Consider the following 18,343-nt stretch of genomic DNA (forward strand, 5'->3'; position numbering starts at 1 on the left):
GCTCCTTCTTGATCACATTTGCCTCTTCCCTTGTGCCTGTTTCCCAGTTGTGCTCTTACAATGTTCAGTCAGAAACACTGTTTAAGGATTGCCAGTGGTAGCAGTTGCGTCTGGGGGCCGACCCATGCTATTGTTGGCTCTCGACACGCAGTGGGAGGGCCGGAGTAAAAAGCCTATGACATGCCGGCCACGTCATAGCACGAAATTGTGATACCGTCCCACACTGCTCTGTAATGTATCAGTATCAAGCCTCGATTCTGATAGTCGAGGAGCCAGGCAGAGAGCGGTGTAAAAACTAACACTAGGAAGAGAGTTTATGCAGAGAGGAAGGTTACTTACACCTCGTAGGTGCAGGGAGTAAAATAACACCCTTCCATCCTAACTGAGAGCTCCTTCCTCCATCGATAGGTTTTCTCACAGTTTTGCTAAAGAGACAGACCACAGCCTAGATCGGGGGTCTCTCTTACTTTAACCTTGTTCTGAACCTTCACCTGGCTCACTCTATAGTCTCCCTTGCTCCTGACGCACTCACAAACACGCACACTCCATTAACTCTATATCTCCATTTTATCTCCTGGCAGAAAGAGGAAAGGCCCCTGATCCCAGTTGTAAACATCTCGACCCCGGAAATGATGGAAGAGGTTAAATCAGGCATTTCCGATAAGAAGACAAAACTGAACAAAATGCTAATCATATTGCAGGCTATCCTGGCCCTCAGTGTCCTCCTCATCTTTGTAGCGTGAGTATTTAGTGACACTCAACCCACTCTCCAGATTCTAAGCCGAGGGGTCATGGCAATGCCTGTATGGAAGTAGTGAGACTGAAGAGAGAGCTATGATACAGAGATCTTCTGTATGCCCCTGTCCTACCAGGATTCAATACTGAAGTACCACCCGAGGAGTCATTATGGGCTGACCAGGCAGGAGTCATCAGTCAATAATGAATTAACCCAAAAGGAGTCAGTGTCAGAGTGTACAACAGAGCTAAGAAATAATTGCACATAACACATCATATTATCAGAAGCACTGTGTAAATTGGAATACCCAAATAGGAGCAGGAGGGGTCATTAGGCACATAATTGGTAATGATCTGCCTCATAAGGAGACAGAATGGGATCGACGAGCCGGGAGTCAGTATCCCTCCTAATGGGGTTCTGCCCTACCAAGAGATTCCAAGGGAATGCACCAATAGGGGTCAGCAATGGTCATCACTGGGTCAGACTAATTGGCCTTTTGCAGACATCTGTATGTGTTATCTGAAAGTGAAATATTTTAATCCCAGAGGGCTGGCTAGGCCTGTTACTCTTTCCAATGTTAATAAATGTATAACAATTTGAGTTGCAATGACACTTTATTTAAGCACCGTTAGTGGATTTGTCAATCAATCAAAATTCCTTTATTTGGTTAGAAAATATAAGAACCACAAAAGACACCCATAAACAGACATAATAAAAATGCATAGCTAAAAATACACTCCTAAAGTCAGGCTCCACAAGCCAGCCTCATTCCAAGACCAGCATTTAAAAAGCTAGCAAGATTATAGGTAAACAAAATTCATCAGATAATAGCTGTAAAAACAATAATGCAGGACGAACTGGAGTAAAGTTATGGCCCTTCAACAGTGGAATAATATAAACTTTATTTGGCTTACCAGAATATCCACAAAACATTGTGAAGTGCAGGGTATCTTGCGGAGACGCCTGGTCACAGCCGCAAAGGGGCCAACGACTTAAAATCATTCCATCCTTTTGTAACCACTAGCAATAAATGGAACTAATTAAATCTAAATCTAGTGAGTAAAAAAAAGATGGGTGATATTACTCACAAATGTAGATAGGGTTCCTTTGACTAAACCGTTTTTAACAGGACTAACCCTCGGACTGTAGATTTCTGTTTTTCCTGACTTTTCCAGTCTTATATCTTAGGCACTAAGAAGTGTTGTGTTCTTTAACCCTTTTTCTATTTGGCTTGCCAATCCCCCAGGATTGGTAAATAAATCTGCCCTCTGCAAGTTCAGGAAAGACCCCTAGATATACATAAGCCATGGTGTGCAGTGGGCTTTATCAAGGGAGATACAGCCTCACAAAATGTCCTTATTTAATTTAGTTACAGCATTTGTCCATTGTTTACTCAGCACAAAAGGGGGTGCATGGCTATAATATCTGGAAGACAGCTCAAATCGAGTTCCTCATGAACAATAAATGATGGAGTAATCTAAGGCACACTTAGCAAGCGCCTAAAGAATTTATTTTCGATAATCTGTAGCTGAACAATTTTCACATACCCCCTATATATATATATATATATATATATCTCACTACCGTATAAAACTTTAGGAAGACATTTTGCTTGATATACCTGCAATATAGCCTTCAATGGCTTCGTTACCTACACAGGAAGCAAAGCCAAAATCTTCTAAAAACTCACCACGTTTGGCTTGTAACAACTGTTTCCAATTCAATTCAGAGTCAAGCATCAATCCCAAATAGGAGAGTGCACTGACATTCAATAAGGTATGTTCTCCCACCTGGAAAGTTTAAGACTTAGTTGATCGGGGTCAAGGTCCCCATTACAAAGGATTTATTTAAATTAGTTGCCAAGTCCAACGCCTCCATAAAAACCACAAACGTTTCCACAAGACGCCTCGCAGTTCTAGCCATCAGTAAGGTGTCGTCCTTGCAAAGCAGTCCTGGCAAAGAGTGTGTCCCTGTTAGGGGGCAATCTGCTCTTGTTGCCACTAACAGCTGTCCTAGTCTACTTATATGCAAAGTGGATAAAAAGATGAGCTAGGATGCACCCGTGGCGGGCTCCTCTGTTAGCTTCAAAGGCTCGAGTACAGAGAGAATCATCTGTATAACAAACTACTGCCGAAGTATTGGCATGAAGATCCCTTAAGAAGTAAACAGTATCAGTTTCAACCACCGTAGACAAAAGGAATTTCCATAATTTAATACGGTTCACTCTTTCGAAAGCCTATGTGAGCTCCATGAAGGCCATGCGCATAGGGCCCGAACGAGCCACTACATACTTGTTTAGAGACATGTACAACTTCTCCAGGCACTGGTTGATAGTGGACCTACCAGGCCTAAATTCGTACTGCAGTTCAGACAAAACATTGTTTTCATCTGCCCAAGTTGTCAGTCCGCCTAAAAGAACCTACCCCAAGACCTTCACTACTGAATCAATTAGAGAAATTGGTCTGTAACACTAAGCACTGTCATTACCATCCTTTTAAAAAACTGGCACCAAAATAGAGGTATACCAGGAAGGAGGGGATATTCCTTCCTGATGGTAGTGTTTAGGGACTGAGTTAATACTGCAGCCCATCTCAATATCACTTTGATACAAATCAGGGGATAATGCCATCCGGGCTGGGGGCCTTGCTCTTCGTCAGGCCTGATATACCCTTTTTAACTTCCTCTAAAGTAAATGTTAAATTCGAAGTCTCTTCCACAACCAGCATAAATTCAGAGTCAGTTTCAGGGGGACTCACAATTATAAATCACTGCAAAATGGGAACCCATCTGTCTGGCATATTATGATGGCATAGAGACCCAGTATAATTAGAAGCAAAACAGGGCCACTTGATAATACTCCGAAATACGGTACTACTCCTCTGGCATCTCGCTTGCGGTAAAATATCCCAATCTTCATTTCTGATACAATTCTTCCACCTTCTGATTTGTAGCTTGTAGTTAGTTTGGCAAGCCACTACTCACACGGTGCCTTTGGGCTTAGACTCCACAGCTCTTGGTAATCTTCTAAGTGCTTGAGAGCACCCTCTATCAAACCATTTGGATGCTGACTTAAGCTTATTTGAGGGTGGCAGACTAAGAACTTAAAAGGCTTTCTGGTAAATACTAAAAGAAGCCCCTAAAACATCACTATACGAGGACTTGATATTTAAGCAGACAGTAAACTCAGATGTACAACTCGAGAACAACACCCTCTTAAAAATCCTAGGAGTCACCGGTTTCCGTCCGAGTCCTGTACCCTGATTATTCACTGCCCATTCACTGTTATCCCCTTGTGCTTCCATTTTAGCCAAATACGACGTCCCTAAAGAAAGGCACACCTGATCATGATCACTAAATGGGCTCTGCAGGATCTTTAAATCACTCATCTTCAGAAATCAGGAGGCAGGAACACAAAAACAATCAATTGTAGCGGCACAACCCATTCCAATAAAAGTGGCACATGCCAGAAACGAGAGGATTTGGCACTTAAGCTTTATGCATGGTTGATATCAAAAGGGGTGGGCACGTTCAGGCGGGACAAAGAAGACTTATGAGAACCATCTGTCCTTTCCCTCCATTGCAGCGCATTCTCGTATGCCAGCAAGTATAACGGGGACATCCTCTTTGACAACATCTACATCACCACCTACTTCAAACAGATCGATGCGCGCCGCAAGAAGCGGGTGAGTCTGACAACTGCACTGTCTGCAGGGCTGCGTGCTGGGAAGAGGCGCAGGAGACCAGGCCCTTGCTCACTGCTTGCAGAATGGGGTAGGGAGTTTAGAGCACATGCGCTTACCTGCATCACTGGTTTGGTAGCACGCACTCCCGACATTTATATGGGTAGCCCTTTCATCATCCAGTGCTCCCTCTCATTCTATGTGATGATAGGGCCTCTGGTTCCATGTGATTCTAGGGCCTCTGGTTCCATGTGATTCTAGGGCCTCTGGTTCCATGTGATTCTAGGGCCTCTGGTTCCATGTGATTCTAGGGCCTCTGGTTCCATGTGATTCTAGGGCCTCTGGTTCCATGTGATTCTAGGGCCTCTGGTTCCATGTGATTCTGGGGCCTCTGGTTCCATGTGATTCTGGGGCCTCTGGTTCCATGTGATTCTAGGGCCTCTGGTTCCATGTGATTCTAGGGCCTCTGGTTCCATGTGATTCTAGGGCCTCTGGTTCCATGTGATTCTAGGGCCTCTGGTTCCATGCGATGATAAGGCCTCTGGTTCCATGTGATTCTAGGGCCTCTGGTTCCATGTGATTCTAGGGCCTCTGGTTCCATGTGATTCTAGGGCCTCTGGTTCCATGTGATTCTAGGGCCTCTGGTTCCATGTGATTCTAGGGCCTCTGGTTCCATGTGATTCTAGGGCCTCTGGTTCCATGTGATTCTAGGGCCTCTGGTTCCATGTGATTCTAGGGCCTCTGGTTCCATGTGATTCTAGGGCCTCTGGTTCCATGTGATTCTAGGACCTCTGGTTCCATGTGATGATAGGGCCTCTGGTTCCATGTGATTCTAGGGCCTCTGGTTCCATGTGATTCTAGGGCCTCTGGTTCCATGTGATGATAGGGCCTCTGGTTCCATGTGATGATAAGGCCTCTGGTTCCATGTGATGATAAGGCCTCTGGTTCCATGTGATTCTAAGGCCTCTGGTTCCATGTGATTCTAGGGCCTCTGGTTCCATGTGATGATAAGGCCTCTGGTTCCATGTGATTCTAGGGCCTCTGGTTCCATGTGATGATAAGGCCTCTGGTTCTATGTGATTCTAGGGCCTCTGGTTCCATGTGATTCTAGGGCCTCTGGTTCCATGTGATGATAAGGCCTCTGGTTCCATGTGATTCTAGGGCCTCTGGTTCCATGTGATTCTAGGGCCTCTGGTTCCATGTGATTCTACGGCTGCCGTGCCTTCTGCATAAATGTGTTACTGCCACATAGTCAACCATCCACTGCGGAAAATACAGGTTTCACCACACCATAAAAAATGTTTCTAGCTTTCACGAATCAAAAGTTACTAACCAAAAAGCGTGCACGTTGTACCATGAAGACAGACTAGTTGCGTTTCAATGATTTACTGTTCATCCCTCAGTTTGTGAGTGCTGAACTGAGATGTTAAACTGGTTCTAATGAGGTACAACTTTGCCAGGCAGTACCAATACTTGTTTAAATGACAAAAAAACAAAAAAATACTGCTAATGATTGTGCAGCATTTAGTTCCCTAATTGGCTTTTTCTTGCCACATAATTTTGTCAATACTCCAATGTAATTTGGTTCTCCACTACAAAATAAAAACCTACAGGGGCCTTGATTAAGGCCTCTTTTCAATAACAGCAAACTAAAAAAAAACTATGATGGTGCCAGGGTAGGAGGAACTGTTTTTTTTATGATGTAATTTCAAAGACTGATACTTTGAGAGCTAATGACACTAAGAGGTTACAAAACTGTTCTCAGTTGTATCATACGTGCCACGGATGCCAGAAGTGGTCCAAATCATAATCTATATCAATGGCACATACCAACCTAGCACAAAGATAGATATCTTTCTCTTCCGCTAGTCAAGGTATTGTGTGAAAGAGGACATAGAGATTGAAGGTCACTAAAGTTTATAGAAACTCAGCTAGAGTTTTCAAAGCCCTGTCACTCAACTGTATGCATTTTCAAAAGAAACTAAAGTTCTGATTTAGAGTTGGTGGGAATAAAAGACTCGAGGTTTGTGTGGAAAGTTTCTAGATCTGGGGGTGAATTAACAGGAAAAATGCCCTCTACAATTCTGTCGCCACTGGTTAATTTGTGCTGGTGGTTAGCACCCATTCTCGTTTTTGAAGACCATGTCCAATTTTCCATGATCAGACTTTCAGCCAGAGCAAGAGAGAGAAAGAAAGAAAAGAAATAAAGAAGGATGAAGAGACAAATAGGACAACAGTGACGAAGAGAGAAGCAGGGGTGAAAAACAACCTGCAATAGTGAGACAAAGAGACAGGAAATGTCGAGTAGTGGAAGAAAGAGGCATGATGTGAAATCAAGACTAGGCAGCCTTGCTATCTGGCCACCCCAGCATTTGGCTTGTGCCCTTGAACTTTTTTTTTTTTTTTTTTTTTTAATAAAGTAAGCACCCATTGTTACTGTGCTTTAAGGAACCCAGTCGGTGGGATCTCCTCGGATTTGGCACATCCCTCAGCAACTGGAAGGATTTCCTTTATCAATCAGGGCCGGCGCTAGGCCTGGGCAGCGTGGGCAGTTGCCCAGGGGACTACACCCAGTCAACCAACATGGGGCCCAGTCCCAATGAAGCACCTAAGCCTGGGTCTGGTAGGTATGGTTTAGCACTGCAAGGCCCAGGGAATGGCGCGCCCCTTGTCTTGGTCTTGCAAATCATGTATAGGTTTGCAAGGAACAGGTGATGCAGCCCACGTCCTTTGAGCCTTGAAGAGCTAGACAAAAACTGTGAGGCCTAGAGGAGGGGTGCCCCCTCCCCTGGGCCTAGCAGCCTTACACCACAGTTCCAATACTCAGGGCAGGAAGGGTCCTTTCCAGAACTTTGTACTCATGGTGTGGAGCTGCGAGGCCTAAAGTAATGGCCCTGGGTAGGGCGGTCAACCGTCCGCATTCGGCAGGTTTGGCCTGCAAATGGGGAGCCAGTCCTGCCCACACAAAGGAACTTCAGGACGCCCATTGCCACGCATTTTGGTGCCTGCCCTTTTATCCCTTTCAAAGGACAAGCAACTCTCTTCAGCTGTGAAAGAGGTCCTTGTTGGTGGTTGGGAGGAGGATGCTACAGCACAGGAGGGGTACTGCATAAAGCAACTTCAGTGACGCCTTCTGCTACTGAGATGCAAACAGTCTAAAATGAGTGAATGAAATCGATGCACAGGAGCTGCGCTTAGGGTCTACTTCTTCTGTTAAACCTGTTTCAAAGTGCTGTCACACTGTCAGATCAGTAGATGAGGCACACGGTGAGTATTATTTTCCCAGAAACCAAATAGTTGGTTAAGACTGCTGTGCACTGTTATAAATTTATCACTGTATTGCATTTAGGTGAGTATACAATGCGACCGGGCACTTCGCCCCTCCCAGGTAAATATTCAGTCCATTTTTGTAATCACATCCCTGCTTACTAGCAGCTTTCACATGCAATCAAAATACTTCCAATCTTGCCAAAAGGGAGCAGAGCAATGAGTTCAGAAATGTGATTGCCCTAGAGCACACAATTTTGCCAAATGGGAGGCTGGGATTAAAAAATGCGTCTACTGTTTCCACATTTCCAACTAGTCCACTGGACCACGACTGGGGTGCTAGTGATTCTGATGGCAAGGCCCAGGGCTGCCCTTCCCAGGGAAATGTCACTCTGTTATGGGCCCTGCCCAACTATATAATGCAGTGTTTATTTACATCATATTTAAGTAAAATACTTAAGCCCAGATTAGATGTCAAATAGCCTAGTATCTACTGGACCAGGTCGTGTTGCAGTGGGTACCTACTGGACAGTGTACATGGGATACACTGATATTTACCAATGGTGTTTCAAAACTTAGGAATTTCATTCCATTTGCATACTAGAGTCTCTTTTCTAAACTCGTTGCTTGAAATTTGCAATAGCAAGCATTTACGGCTTACTCCAGGAGATGATGAAGGTATTATAACTCAAATAAAGCATAAGTAGTAATCAAATTGTTAAACTCAATCTCCAGTAGAATTATCTTCTAAGAAATTTTCCTTCTGAGGCTTGATATTTAGAATGAAATACCAACAATCTGTTATGTCACACATAGTTCCTCTGCTCCCCAACAGACATCTTCTGATGTCTTCTGCATATGGAGTGTCTATGCACATGCAACTTGTCTCCAAAGGCACAAAATGTGACCTGTGTAGTGATAATGGAAGATGCCACGCTGCTAAACCATGGGATTGAAAGCCATGGCAGAGAAACCCCTCTCCTGAACCCCACAGTGATGAGTCATATCTATGTGCCCCAGAGTAGGGGACTCGCCTGCCCAGGGTCTTGCAGTGCTAGACCATGGACGTGAGGCCCGGGGAAGTGGGACCCCATCCTGTGGGCTTTGCAGCACTAGACAATAGCTGTGAGGCCCAGGAGATAGGACCACCCTCCCCTGGGCCTCTGAGATCTAGAGCATGGCAGGGAACACAAGGAATTGGGACCAAATCCCCTGGGACTCACAGCACTAGACCATAGATGTGAGGCTCAGAAGAAAGTGCCTACCCACTCCACTGGCCCTCGCATCTCTGCGTCATGGTGGGAAGGTCCTGCTGAGGAAATCCCCTAACTGGGCTTACAGACCCTAGACCATTGCTGCAAGGCCCAGGAAAGAAGGCTCCCATCCTTTGTACTCTGCTTGCTTGGGCCTCACAGCTCTAGACCATGACTGAGAGGCCTAGGTTAATGCAGGGCCCTACCCTAGGGCTTGTAGCCACGGACAAATGCTGTGAGGCCCAAAGGAGGAGGGCTCCCTTCCCTACACATAGGCCTAACCTTTCCACCCAAAGAAAATGTATTTCAACTTAATAGATTTTAAAAATGTATGAACTTATTTTATTAGTGTTATGATTTATGTTTTGTTTTATTGATATCTGTACCAGGAAAGTTGCTTCTTGCAAAGTCGCTTCAATAATGGCTAACTGATGGCCTTTCCTGTCATGTCATTGTGATGTAGTTTCCTTTGCCTTTGTTTCGAATTAAAAATATCTACTGTGTGGGAGGGTGTGTGTTACAGTGGCAAAGATGTTGTGCTATGACAATTTGAAAGGACTGATTTAGGTGACATTTGAAAAGAGTAAACTATAAAAGAATGGACATTTACATGTTATGGGTTTTTCCAATAAACGAAAAATGTTTGCAGCTTGATCCTGGTGACTGAGTGACAAAATAAGGGTGGCAGAACGTGTCTTCTGTTACTTAGGGGCCCTTTCACGACATAGTAAAGAGAGTTTGGTTTATGGTTCATTAAAATGTAATGCGCCCGGCGACCTTAGCAGAACACATACATACTCCTCTGTTCAGATCTGGGATTTGCAGTTTTGGGGGCGAAAGAACGGAATTTGACTGGTACACTATTCACCTGCTCCCCTGGCCTAGCAGGACCTGGAACCAAAATCACTCCCCCCTCCCCGATTCCCAATAACATAACGTTATGCCAATTTTCTATTCAAATAAATACACTTTGACAGTTCAAACAATCGCCACTAGATGTCCCTATTGCGTCAAAAACCGTGTTTTCTGTTACTTGGGGGGGCCCTTACACAACTTACAAAAGAGAGCCTGGTTTATTGTTCATTACAATGCAATGCGCCGGGCGACCGTGGCAGAACACATCCATACCTTCTGTTCAGGTCTGGGATTGGCAGTTTTTGGGGCGAAAGAACGGACCGCGGTATTTGACGGGAAACTAATCACCTGCTACCCTGGCCTATCAGGACCTGGAACCAAAATCACTCCCCTCTGATTCCTAGTTACATAACGTTATGCCAAATTTCTATTAAAATAAATACACTTTGACAGTTCAGACGATTGCCACTAGATGCCACTGTTGCGTCAAACACAAATTGTAGGCGGGAACAGGTGACTTCAATTCAGTCGTCAAATAAAGTAACAACGAAATGAAACACCCTGTTTCCCTCACAGCCCGAGTGACGTCACCTCAAGTAACCACTAGACTAGAGGAACCCACGCAACACTCACGAATCACAAAGCATGCCCATATAACTTACAACCCAACATCCATCACGATCTTTTATCTGCTTCATGGTAATATTATAGTGGTATGATATATTACAGTGCCAAGCAGCCATTTTAATGTCATAAGTTCACTATGCCAATATATTTTTCATATAATAGTCGTTTTTTTCAATACATTCACGTCCCGAATTACTTTGAAAATCTAGCTTTTTTTTGTTAGTAAAAACACGCCTTCCTGAAACATTTTAGTACACCGTTTGGCCCAGGATTCTTCTCAAACTGCAGAAACAAAAGCCCCGTGAAAGTAAATAAACAGACTTTTGGCATAACACCCCCAAACTCCGCCTCTCCGGTGTCCCTAATTGGAAATAAGGCTATATTGCAGAGAGAGTGACAAATCTTTTCTTTTATTCCTCCCACCCCTCACTTTAGTGGTCTTCCTACCCATCTTGCCTTGAAGACCTGGCTCTCAATATCCCCTATGTTCCTTCATATCTTTTAGCACTAGCTTGTTTGCAGGATTCTGTTGCAAAACATTGTTGAGATCACAGCTTGAACTTAGAAATGAAAATACATTCCTATTCCTTGTCGCTACACCCCGGACCCAGAGTGGCACCACGGGTGATGTGCGAACACGAGTGGCACCCCCAGGACGGATGCGTGCTGTGGAAAGCTGGATGCCCCTAACGTGGTCCCAGCTTCACCACAACTCCCAGTCAAAGTGTTCAACAGAGTCATCCTGAACAGAATGAAGGAATAAGCTGACGTTCAGTTGCTAGAACACCAAGCAGTTACCCCCTGCACAGAGCAGATTGCAACACTGCACATTACTATTGAGCAGTTGATGGAAGGGAACTCCCCATCTATGTTAACTTCATCGCCTATGAGAAGGCATTCAAAAGCGAGGACAGAGAGACACTTTAGAAACTCCTCTGTCACTACAGTGTACCAGATGAACTCGTAAGAATCACCAGGAACTCTTGAGAGGGAATGACTACAAGACAGTCCAAGGAGGACAAATCATGGAAGCCTTCCAAGTGAGGACTAGAGTCTGCCCGGTTTGTTTGCCCCCATCTTTTCTCCTCCTGCTGGCCATGGCCTGGATGATGAAGACATCCACAGCAGGGAGAGGAGATAGGATCCAGTGGACACATTGGATGCAGCTCAACAACCTGGACTTTGCATACGACCTGGCCCTACTCTCCCATGCCCATCAGCAGAGCAAAAGAAGGTTGACAATGTAGCTGTCACATCAGCACACCTTGGCCTCAACATCTACAGGGGAAAAACCAAGACCATGAAGGGTAACACAGCCAGCACAGCTGCAGTCACTCTTGCAGGCGATGCACTGGAAGAGATTGAGGACTACACCTACCTGGGCAATGTCATAGACAAGCAGGGCTGCACAGATACCAAGGTCAAGGCAAGAATCAGCATATGATAACACAGCAAACCAAAATCAGGCTTTTTAAACACCAATGTAAAATCAGTCCTTATGTATGGAGCAGAAACTTGGAGGACAACAGTGACCACTACCAACAAAGTCCAGATCTTCATCAACACCTGTCTGAGGAAAATCCTCCAAATCCGCACACCAAACACCATCCGCAACAACAATCTACCGCAGCGGACTTCCAAACTCCCTTCCCATAAAGAAATTATGAAAAGATGCTCAGGCTGGATAGGTCACACCCTCCTCAAGCCTGCATTAAACACCACCAGGCAAGCCATGACCTGGAACCCCCAGGGGAAAGGGAAAATAGGAAGGCCAAGGCTGACTGAAAGGAGTAGGGTACACATGGAGTCAGACTGAAAGAAAAGCCCAAGTCTGAGCCGGCTGGAGAGTCATGGCTGACAGACTACACCTCAGGAGGGGTAGTGGCAAGAACTTAATGACAAATAAACTAAAGTGCCTCTTTCCCTATCTCAGAACTGGATTCTGCAATAAGGCTCATACCTACAGTCCAACACCACTCTTGTTTGCATCATACTGATGCATTCTGTGGTCCTGGAGGGAGAAGGAAGGCTAAAGGGGTTGAAATAAAGGGATCCTTTTAGGCGCTGTGATGGCATCCCATACATATCTGCATAACAATCCTGGAAGTACACTGGCGGCTATTTAAGCAAACAAAGCCATGGTGGCTCCAAAACAAGGCATGTGAGGTAGTAAGAGCCGGATATCACCTTGTGGCTGTACAGTTCACTCTTACCCTAGTCCCTGTAGACTTCCTATCCCAGAATGTCACCAGCTACCCACAGGCAATGAAAACAGTCCTACGGGAGAGGCAGTGCAAACTTGTACATGACACAGAGGGAACAGTACAGGGTTTGGATGAGCCACAATTGTCAACTCAGCACACAAAGGCTCCTGTCTAGGGCACCACCAGGAGAGGAATAAACATTCACTACAAGAGGGCAGGGGTCTGGGGCGTGGCCATGTACTCCACCCTGCTACAGACTTGGTGGATTTAATAAGTCTGTCTGGTAAAAAGTATGATAGGAGAAAGCCGTACGTAATTTGTACCATTAGATGTGCCGGTAATCAAACTATTATTGATGCTGAGTGAAGAGTGGCTATGGCTCGACGGAGCAGGTCTTACCTTATTCACTTTTAAATCATGTCATGCGCCAGCAGGAACTGCTGGCTCATCAGCCTTGATGTACAGTGTCTAGAAGTAACATCATTAGTCCTGCATTTACTCCCATTGTAGAAGAAAGGCCACTAATAACAGACCTCACAACTTCAAAATACAATTCACCATGTGAGAAGGGGATGTGGCCCTGGATGGACGTGGCTTCATGCCTAAAACTTCCTGAGTTGTACGTCTGCCCCACACACTTTCTACCCAATCGACCTCTTTAACCCCTCAACAAAAAAAAAACAAAAAAAAGGCTGCTGCAGCTGCTGCTGATGTTCAAGGGTGTTTTCACACCCCTTAATGAACATCGGCTGCTTACAGTATCCATCCAAAGAGCAGCTGGAAACCAACTATGTGCGGAGCTTTCCAGATCATCTTGGCAGCCAATATGTGATATTGGGTCTTCACCAGGTGACCATGAAAAGGGAGGCGATGTCACCGGCCAAACTGTGGCACAGTGTTAGCTGGCAGGGCTGCAATAAGCAGAATTGTGGAGGTTCAATGGAATGGCTACCCTATTTCTTCTAACCTTTGTTGAAATAAAAAGCACTGTATTGCCTCCCATTGCCGATTAGATTAAAGCATCTGCAGACAGGGAGGTCAGGACGGGGACACTGCGGAAGCTGGTAAAAAGTCCTGGTCTTGTGAAATAAGGGTAGAGGGGGGGCATTGACAACCACTGGGACAGATTCAATATTGCAGGAAATTGTAAGAAATTGGATTATTATTTGGGTTAGTTAGCTGCCCACTTCAAGGAATAATCACAACCCTTGCCATCATGAACCCTCAAAGCCACTAAATTAATCTGAGAACATCCACCTGGTATCTTGTTTGAGTGGAGAACAAACAAAATGAAAAAAATTCAGCTAAGGAGACCAGGAAATATGATTTTTTAAAGTTTTAAGTAGAAATAGCACCAACAAAAAGGTAAAGCGCCAATGATAGTCAATGGTTGTTGTAGACCGAAACCTAAACACAATTGGAGGCTGACTGCTATGGAGTACTGGTTGGATACACCAAATAGGTTCATCTTGGTCAAAGATTTTACCTTGTGACTTAGGCTTTTAAGTCCCAACCATCGACAGGAGTACACTTTTAAGGTCGCCAGAACCTCACGAGAGGGCTCTTAGAGACCCTCGGGGTATCAGGCAGAGGCCAACAGCAAAGTCCATTCCAAGTTCAGGTGCCACTAGTCAGCCAAGCACTTTAGAAAAAGTCATCTTGCAGCTTGTGATGTCCTTGAAGCTACACAAGTCAGCCAACTGACCTTTGGAGTCCACGTCTTAGTCTTGGATAGAAAGTTCATAATACATGCTCCCTTCTTGCTTCACTTTCCATCTCCCTCATGTGCTACTGCTCCTTTCAATAGCTCTTCTTGTTTCTCCCTTCTATGTCAACCCAGCATTTTTTTTTTTTTAACCCTGCTGGACTCCCAATTTCTTTCCTCACCCACACTGCCCCACTCACTGCTCGAGCCCAGCCTTTTCTTTTGTAAACTTTTTTTTTGGGGGGCGGGGTGCTCAGGTTAACTAAGACTGGAGTTAGAATACACCGGAAAAAGAGAACTGATGAGGTGAAAAATGCATAGATGAGCTAACAGGTAGTAGATAATTACACTAGGGTAATTCAACATGGGAAGGGACAGCAATTGTGGATTGTGGTTATAAAAGGAAAGTGGAATGACAGTCTTCATGAAAGTGGAGATGTGGGTACAAGAGGAGGAGTGAAAATTACAAGATGTAGGTGAGAAGGGAGAGCAGCAGGAGGTGGGAGGGGTGGAGGAGTGCAGGCCTACGGAACATGGCATTAGGATCACTGACATGCAATGTGGGTATTGGAACTCTGTGGTATAAACTGGTTTACAATTGAGGGTTTGAAGGCTTCTAGAAAAAGGTAAATGCACACTGGAGTGCAGTAGAATCAGAGATCTGTGGGTTATATGGGTTCAGAATGACACAAGACACACCAGGTGCCAAAGGAGGTAGATGACCTCTTGGACAATGGGGATGCAGGCTTAGTTTGCACACAAGCTTCTGATAGGAGTTAGGTGGCCTAGTGGGACTTAGTTATATGGTATGGGCATATCACTGAATGGGACATATAAGCCTTCAGAGGGGATAGAAAGTTCCCTGTGACACTTACTTACTTGCATACACCTGGGATGAGGGTTCACGGGATGTCAGAAATCCACTGGTTGGATTTCTGTGAGCTTGAGTTGATACTTCTTTCATTTCATTCTTTGCAGGGGAAACGCACTTTGCTGCCCTTGAAAAAAGGAGAGGCTGTGAACTACATATTCCCCTTCCGGATTGGTATCCTCGGATGTGAGAGGATGGCAGTGGTAAGGACAAGGAGCACCCAGGTCCAGAATCATACCCTAGTGCCGTTCATCAACTGAGATATCATTGCTTGAAGCACCATGCGCCAAACATGAGTATAAGAGGTGCTACAACACACCAATCTAGATATTTTATTAGAGGAGATCACAAAAAACATGAGTGAGAGACATCTCAGTGGGGGATATGCCATTACACATCCCTGTAAACAACTCCCTACAGAAGAGCCTACAGCATAACTCTGGGACATATCTGTACAGAAGATGCTAAAGAACAGGCCTTGATATATCCCAATACACAGCCCTGGAGACATATTCCTTCAGGAGATCCTATGGTACAACCCTGCCACCTTATAAGAGAAGGCTCTACAGCACAGGCCTGGAGACATCTTGATGGAACAGTTGCTTCTACACAGCCTTGGTGACTTCATAGTAAAGGTGCTACAACACAGCCCTGGAGACATCTCAGTCGAGGAGATGCTTCAACAGAGTCATAGAGGCCATATCAATAGAGAACATGCTTGTACACTGCCCAGGGGACATCTCAGTAGAGGAGATGCTTGGACATTGTCCTAGACAACATCTCAGTAGAGGTCCCACAACACACTCCTGGGTGGGATCATAGTAGAGGAGATGCCACCAAAAAGCCCTTAGGGAACATCCCAGTACAGGGTCTGCCAAATCACCTCCATGTACGATTTTTATATTGATCGTCTTCTCCATTTCTGATATGAAAGGCTCTTGAATGGCAACTGTGGAATGAGTTCTCCCATTCATTCAGTCACTCTCAGCGGTGTGCTCCTTGATCATCAGATGGGGCGCCTGCATAGTGACCAACAGAAGCGTGTAGTATATAGGGAGGGCGGTATATATATATACTGAAAGGCCACACCCTCTTGAAGTACAGACTGCTTGAAAGTTTGGGTAGAGTCAGTCACAAATCAGGCTCTGCTGCCTCTGAAAGACACACCAGGTCTTTAGTAGTTCTTATCTTATTATTCAGGTAGGGCCAATCAAATCTTCTCTAGCTATGAAAGCTAGGGCCTATTGTTAAACTTCATGCAGCGTCCTAGCTGTGCACAATTAACATAAAGAGAAATAACCCGTGTAAAAGGGCTCCTTTAACCAGATCACGACTCCAAATTGTACCAGAGCTAGTACAGATGGTATTTACCTATGGTGTTCCGATGTAGAAGTTTTGAAGGCAAACTTGAACCAGTGCACAAACAAAAAGTCATGACCCTATGAAGTAACAGACCGAATACACATGAAGCACAATCTTAATCTTATTATCTAGAATTTAATACAGATTTAGTTCACCCATGTTCATACAAGGTACATGTCTTAATAGCAGCAAAGGTTATTTTGCTGGCATTGCTATAACAATTAAAATAGTTTCACTGTAATATAACGGCAGTCATGATAAAATCACAATTAATTTGCTCTAACATTTTATTGTTCTAATTAGTTCTAGTTTTGAAATAAATATTTTCAATTATTTTACATTTATGTTAAAATATTTTTTAAAGAATAATAAGCTTAAAACATTTTTCCTGTCATCTCCCACCAAGAGATGTCCACCACCACTGTGAAGATTTCCCCTCATATAGGAAAAGTTACTATTAGTAACTTTACACGCTTAAATCCTGTTGTGGGAGGTTCCAGCAGGGGGAGGAGAATAATTCTACACTTCGGTGTAAGTCTACACTTTGAAATGGTGAATCTAGGTGTCATAGAAAATATACAAATAACTAAATTCACACATGTATATGTATACCTTTGTGGGTTGGGTACCCAAACTATAAAATGAAAGTCAGAGATTGGAAATGTGGTGCCCCCAGGGTTGTACAGCGTTTCTAGCCTCTCCGGGAATCTGTCTATTAGGCTGCAGGGTTGTTAACCTCTGGGAACCATTGCTTCTGCTAACGAGACTACCACCTCTTTCCTTTTCAGATTCGGGAACTCTTGCACTGCATCCCCATCATCATTTTCGTGATCGCTGTCTGCATCATAGACCACCTCTTAACCGTGATCTTCCAGATTATCAGAAAGCGCGCTTCTGTGGAGTACACCTTCAAAAGTAAGTGGGCTAGTGCACAGTCACATTTCTTATCGCCCTCTTTGGGGGGTGGGTAACGTGCCAAATATTCTGTATGATTCCGTTTTGAGCTAAATTATTGCAAAACGTTAAGGGCCGGATTTAGATCTTGGCGGAGGGGAATACTCCATCACAAATGTTAAGGATATCCCGTCCACCGGACTACGGTCCCATTATATCCTATGGAGATCGTAATATAACAGACAGGATATCCGTGCCGTTTGTGAAGCGGTATTCCACCCGCCAAGATCCTAAATCAGGCCCTTAATGTTTCAGTTCTAATCACATTCCCTAAAAAGCACACCAACAGCTGATGGAGAAACACCCGATTTACAACCGATTTTCTACTCCTTAAGGCCGGGAGTTCCAACCCAGCATAGCCAGAAAGGTGTCCTGATATCCCATTAACACTTTGAAAATTACCAGGACCTCTTCCCTCCTCAAATCCAGGCATGATATGATCACTACAAGACTACTCCCTCAAACATCTCTATTGCACGAGTTGCTATGCTGGACTGAGTAGTTTGTGCTTGTAAGGTACACACGGAATAATGATGTCCATAGTATAATATGAAAACTTTGTGATCTGTATTAATCTTTTTCTGTCTCCTGTTGATTTTGCAAGTTAAAACTGGTACTCTACTACTGTAAATGCATGTTGCAAAACCATTATTTGTACGTGGCACCCACACTCTATGCTGGGTTTGTTTACTTTTGAAACCTTGACAAAAAATGTAAAAAGCATAATATGATAAAATTGAACCAAAGCTCTATTTCTAATCACTGAATCTTACAGATATGGGTTCTGACAGAGGCACTCTTGCCTGTTAGCACACACAGCCTTCTAAAA

At 44.4% G+C, this 18,343-nt stretch overlaps 1 protein-coding gene across 2 annotated transcripts in view; it reads left to right on the forward strand.

Moving 5' to 3' along the window:
* DCST1 (DC-STAMP domain containing 1) overlaps positions 1-18,343 on the forward strand; it is a 108,371-nt gene that overhangs the window by 72,952 nt on the left and 17,076 nt on the right. For both annotated transcript variants that reach the window (XM_069218396.1, XM_069218395.1), the window contains exons 9-12: positions 582-739; positions 4,320-4,419; positions 15,306-15,401; positions 17,349-17,475. In XM_069218396.1, the coding sequence (XP_069074497.1) occupies positions 582-739; positions 4,320-4,419; positions 15,306-15,401; positions 17,349-17,475 (481 nt within the window). The remainder of the gene's footprint in view (positions 1-581; positions 740-4,319; positions 4,420-15,305; positions 15,402-17,348; positions 17,476-18,343) is intronic.

The sequence above is a fragment of the Pleurodeles waltl genome, chromosome 12, assembly GCF_031143425.1.
Source record: "Pleurodeles waltl isolate 20211129_DDA chromosome 12, aPleWal1.hap1.20221129, whole genome shotgun sequence".
Taxonomy (NCBI): Eukaryota; Metazoa; Chordata; class Amphibia; order Caudata; family Salamandridae; genus Pleurodeles; species Pleurodeles waltl.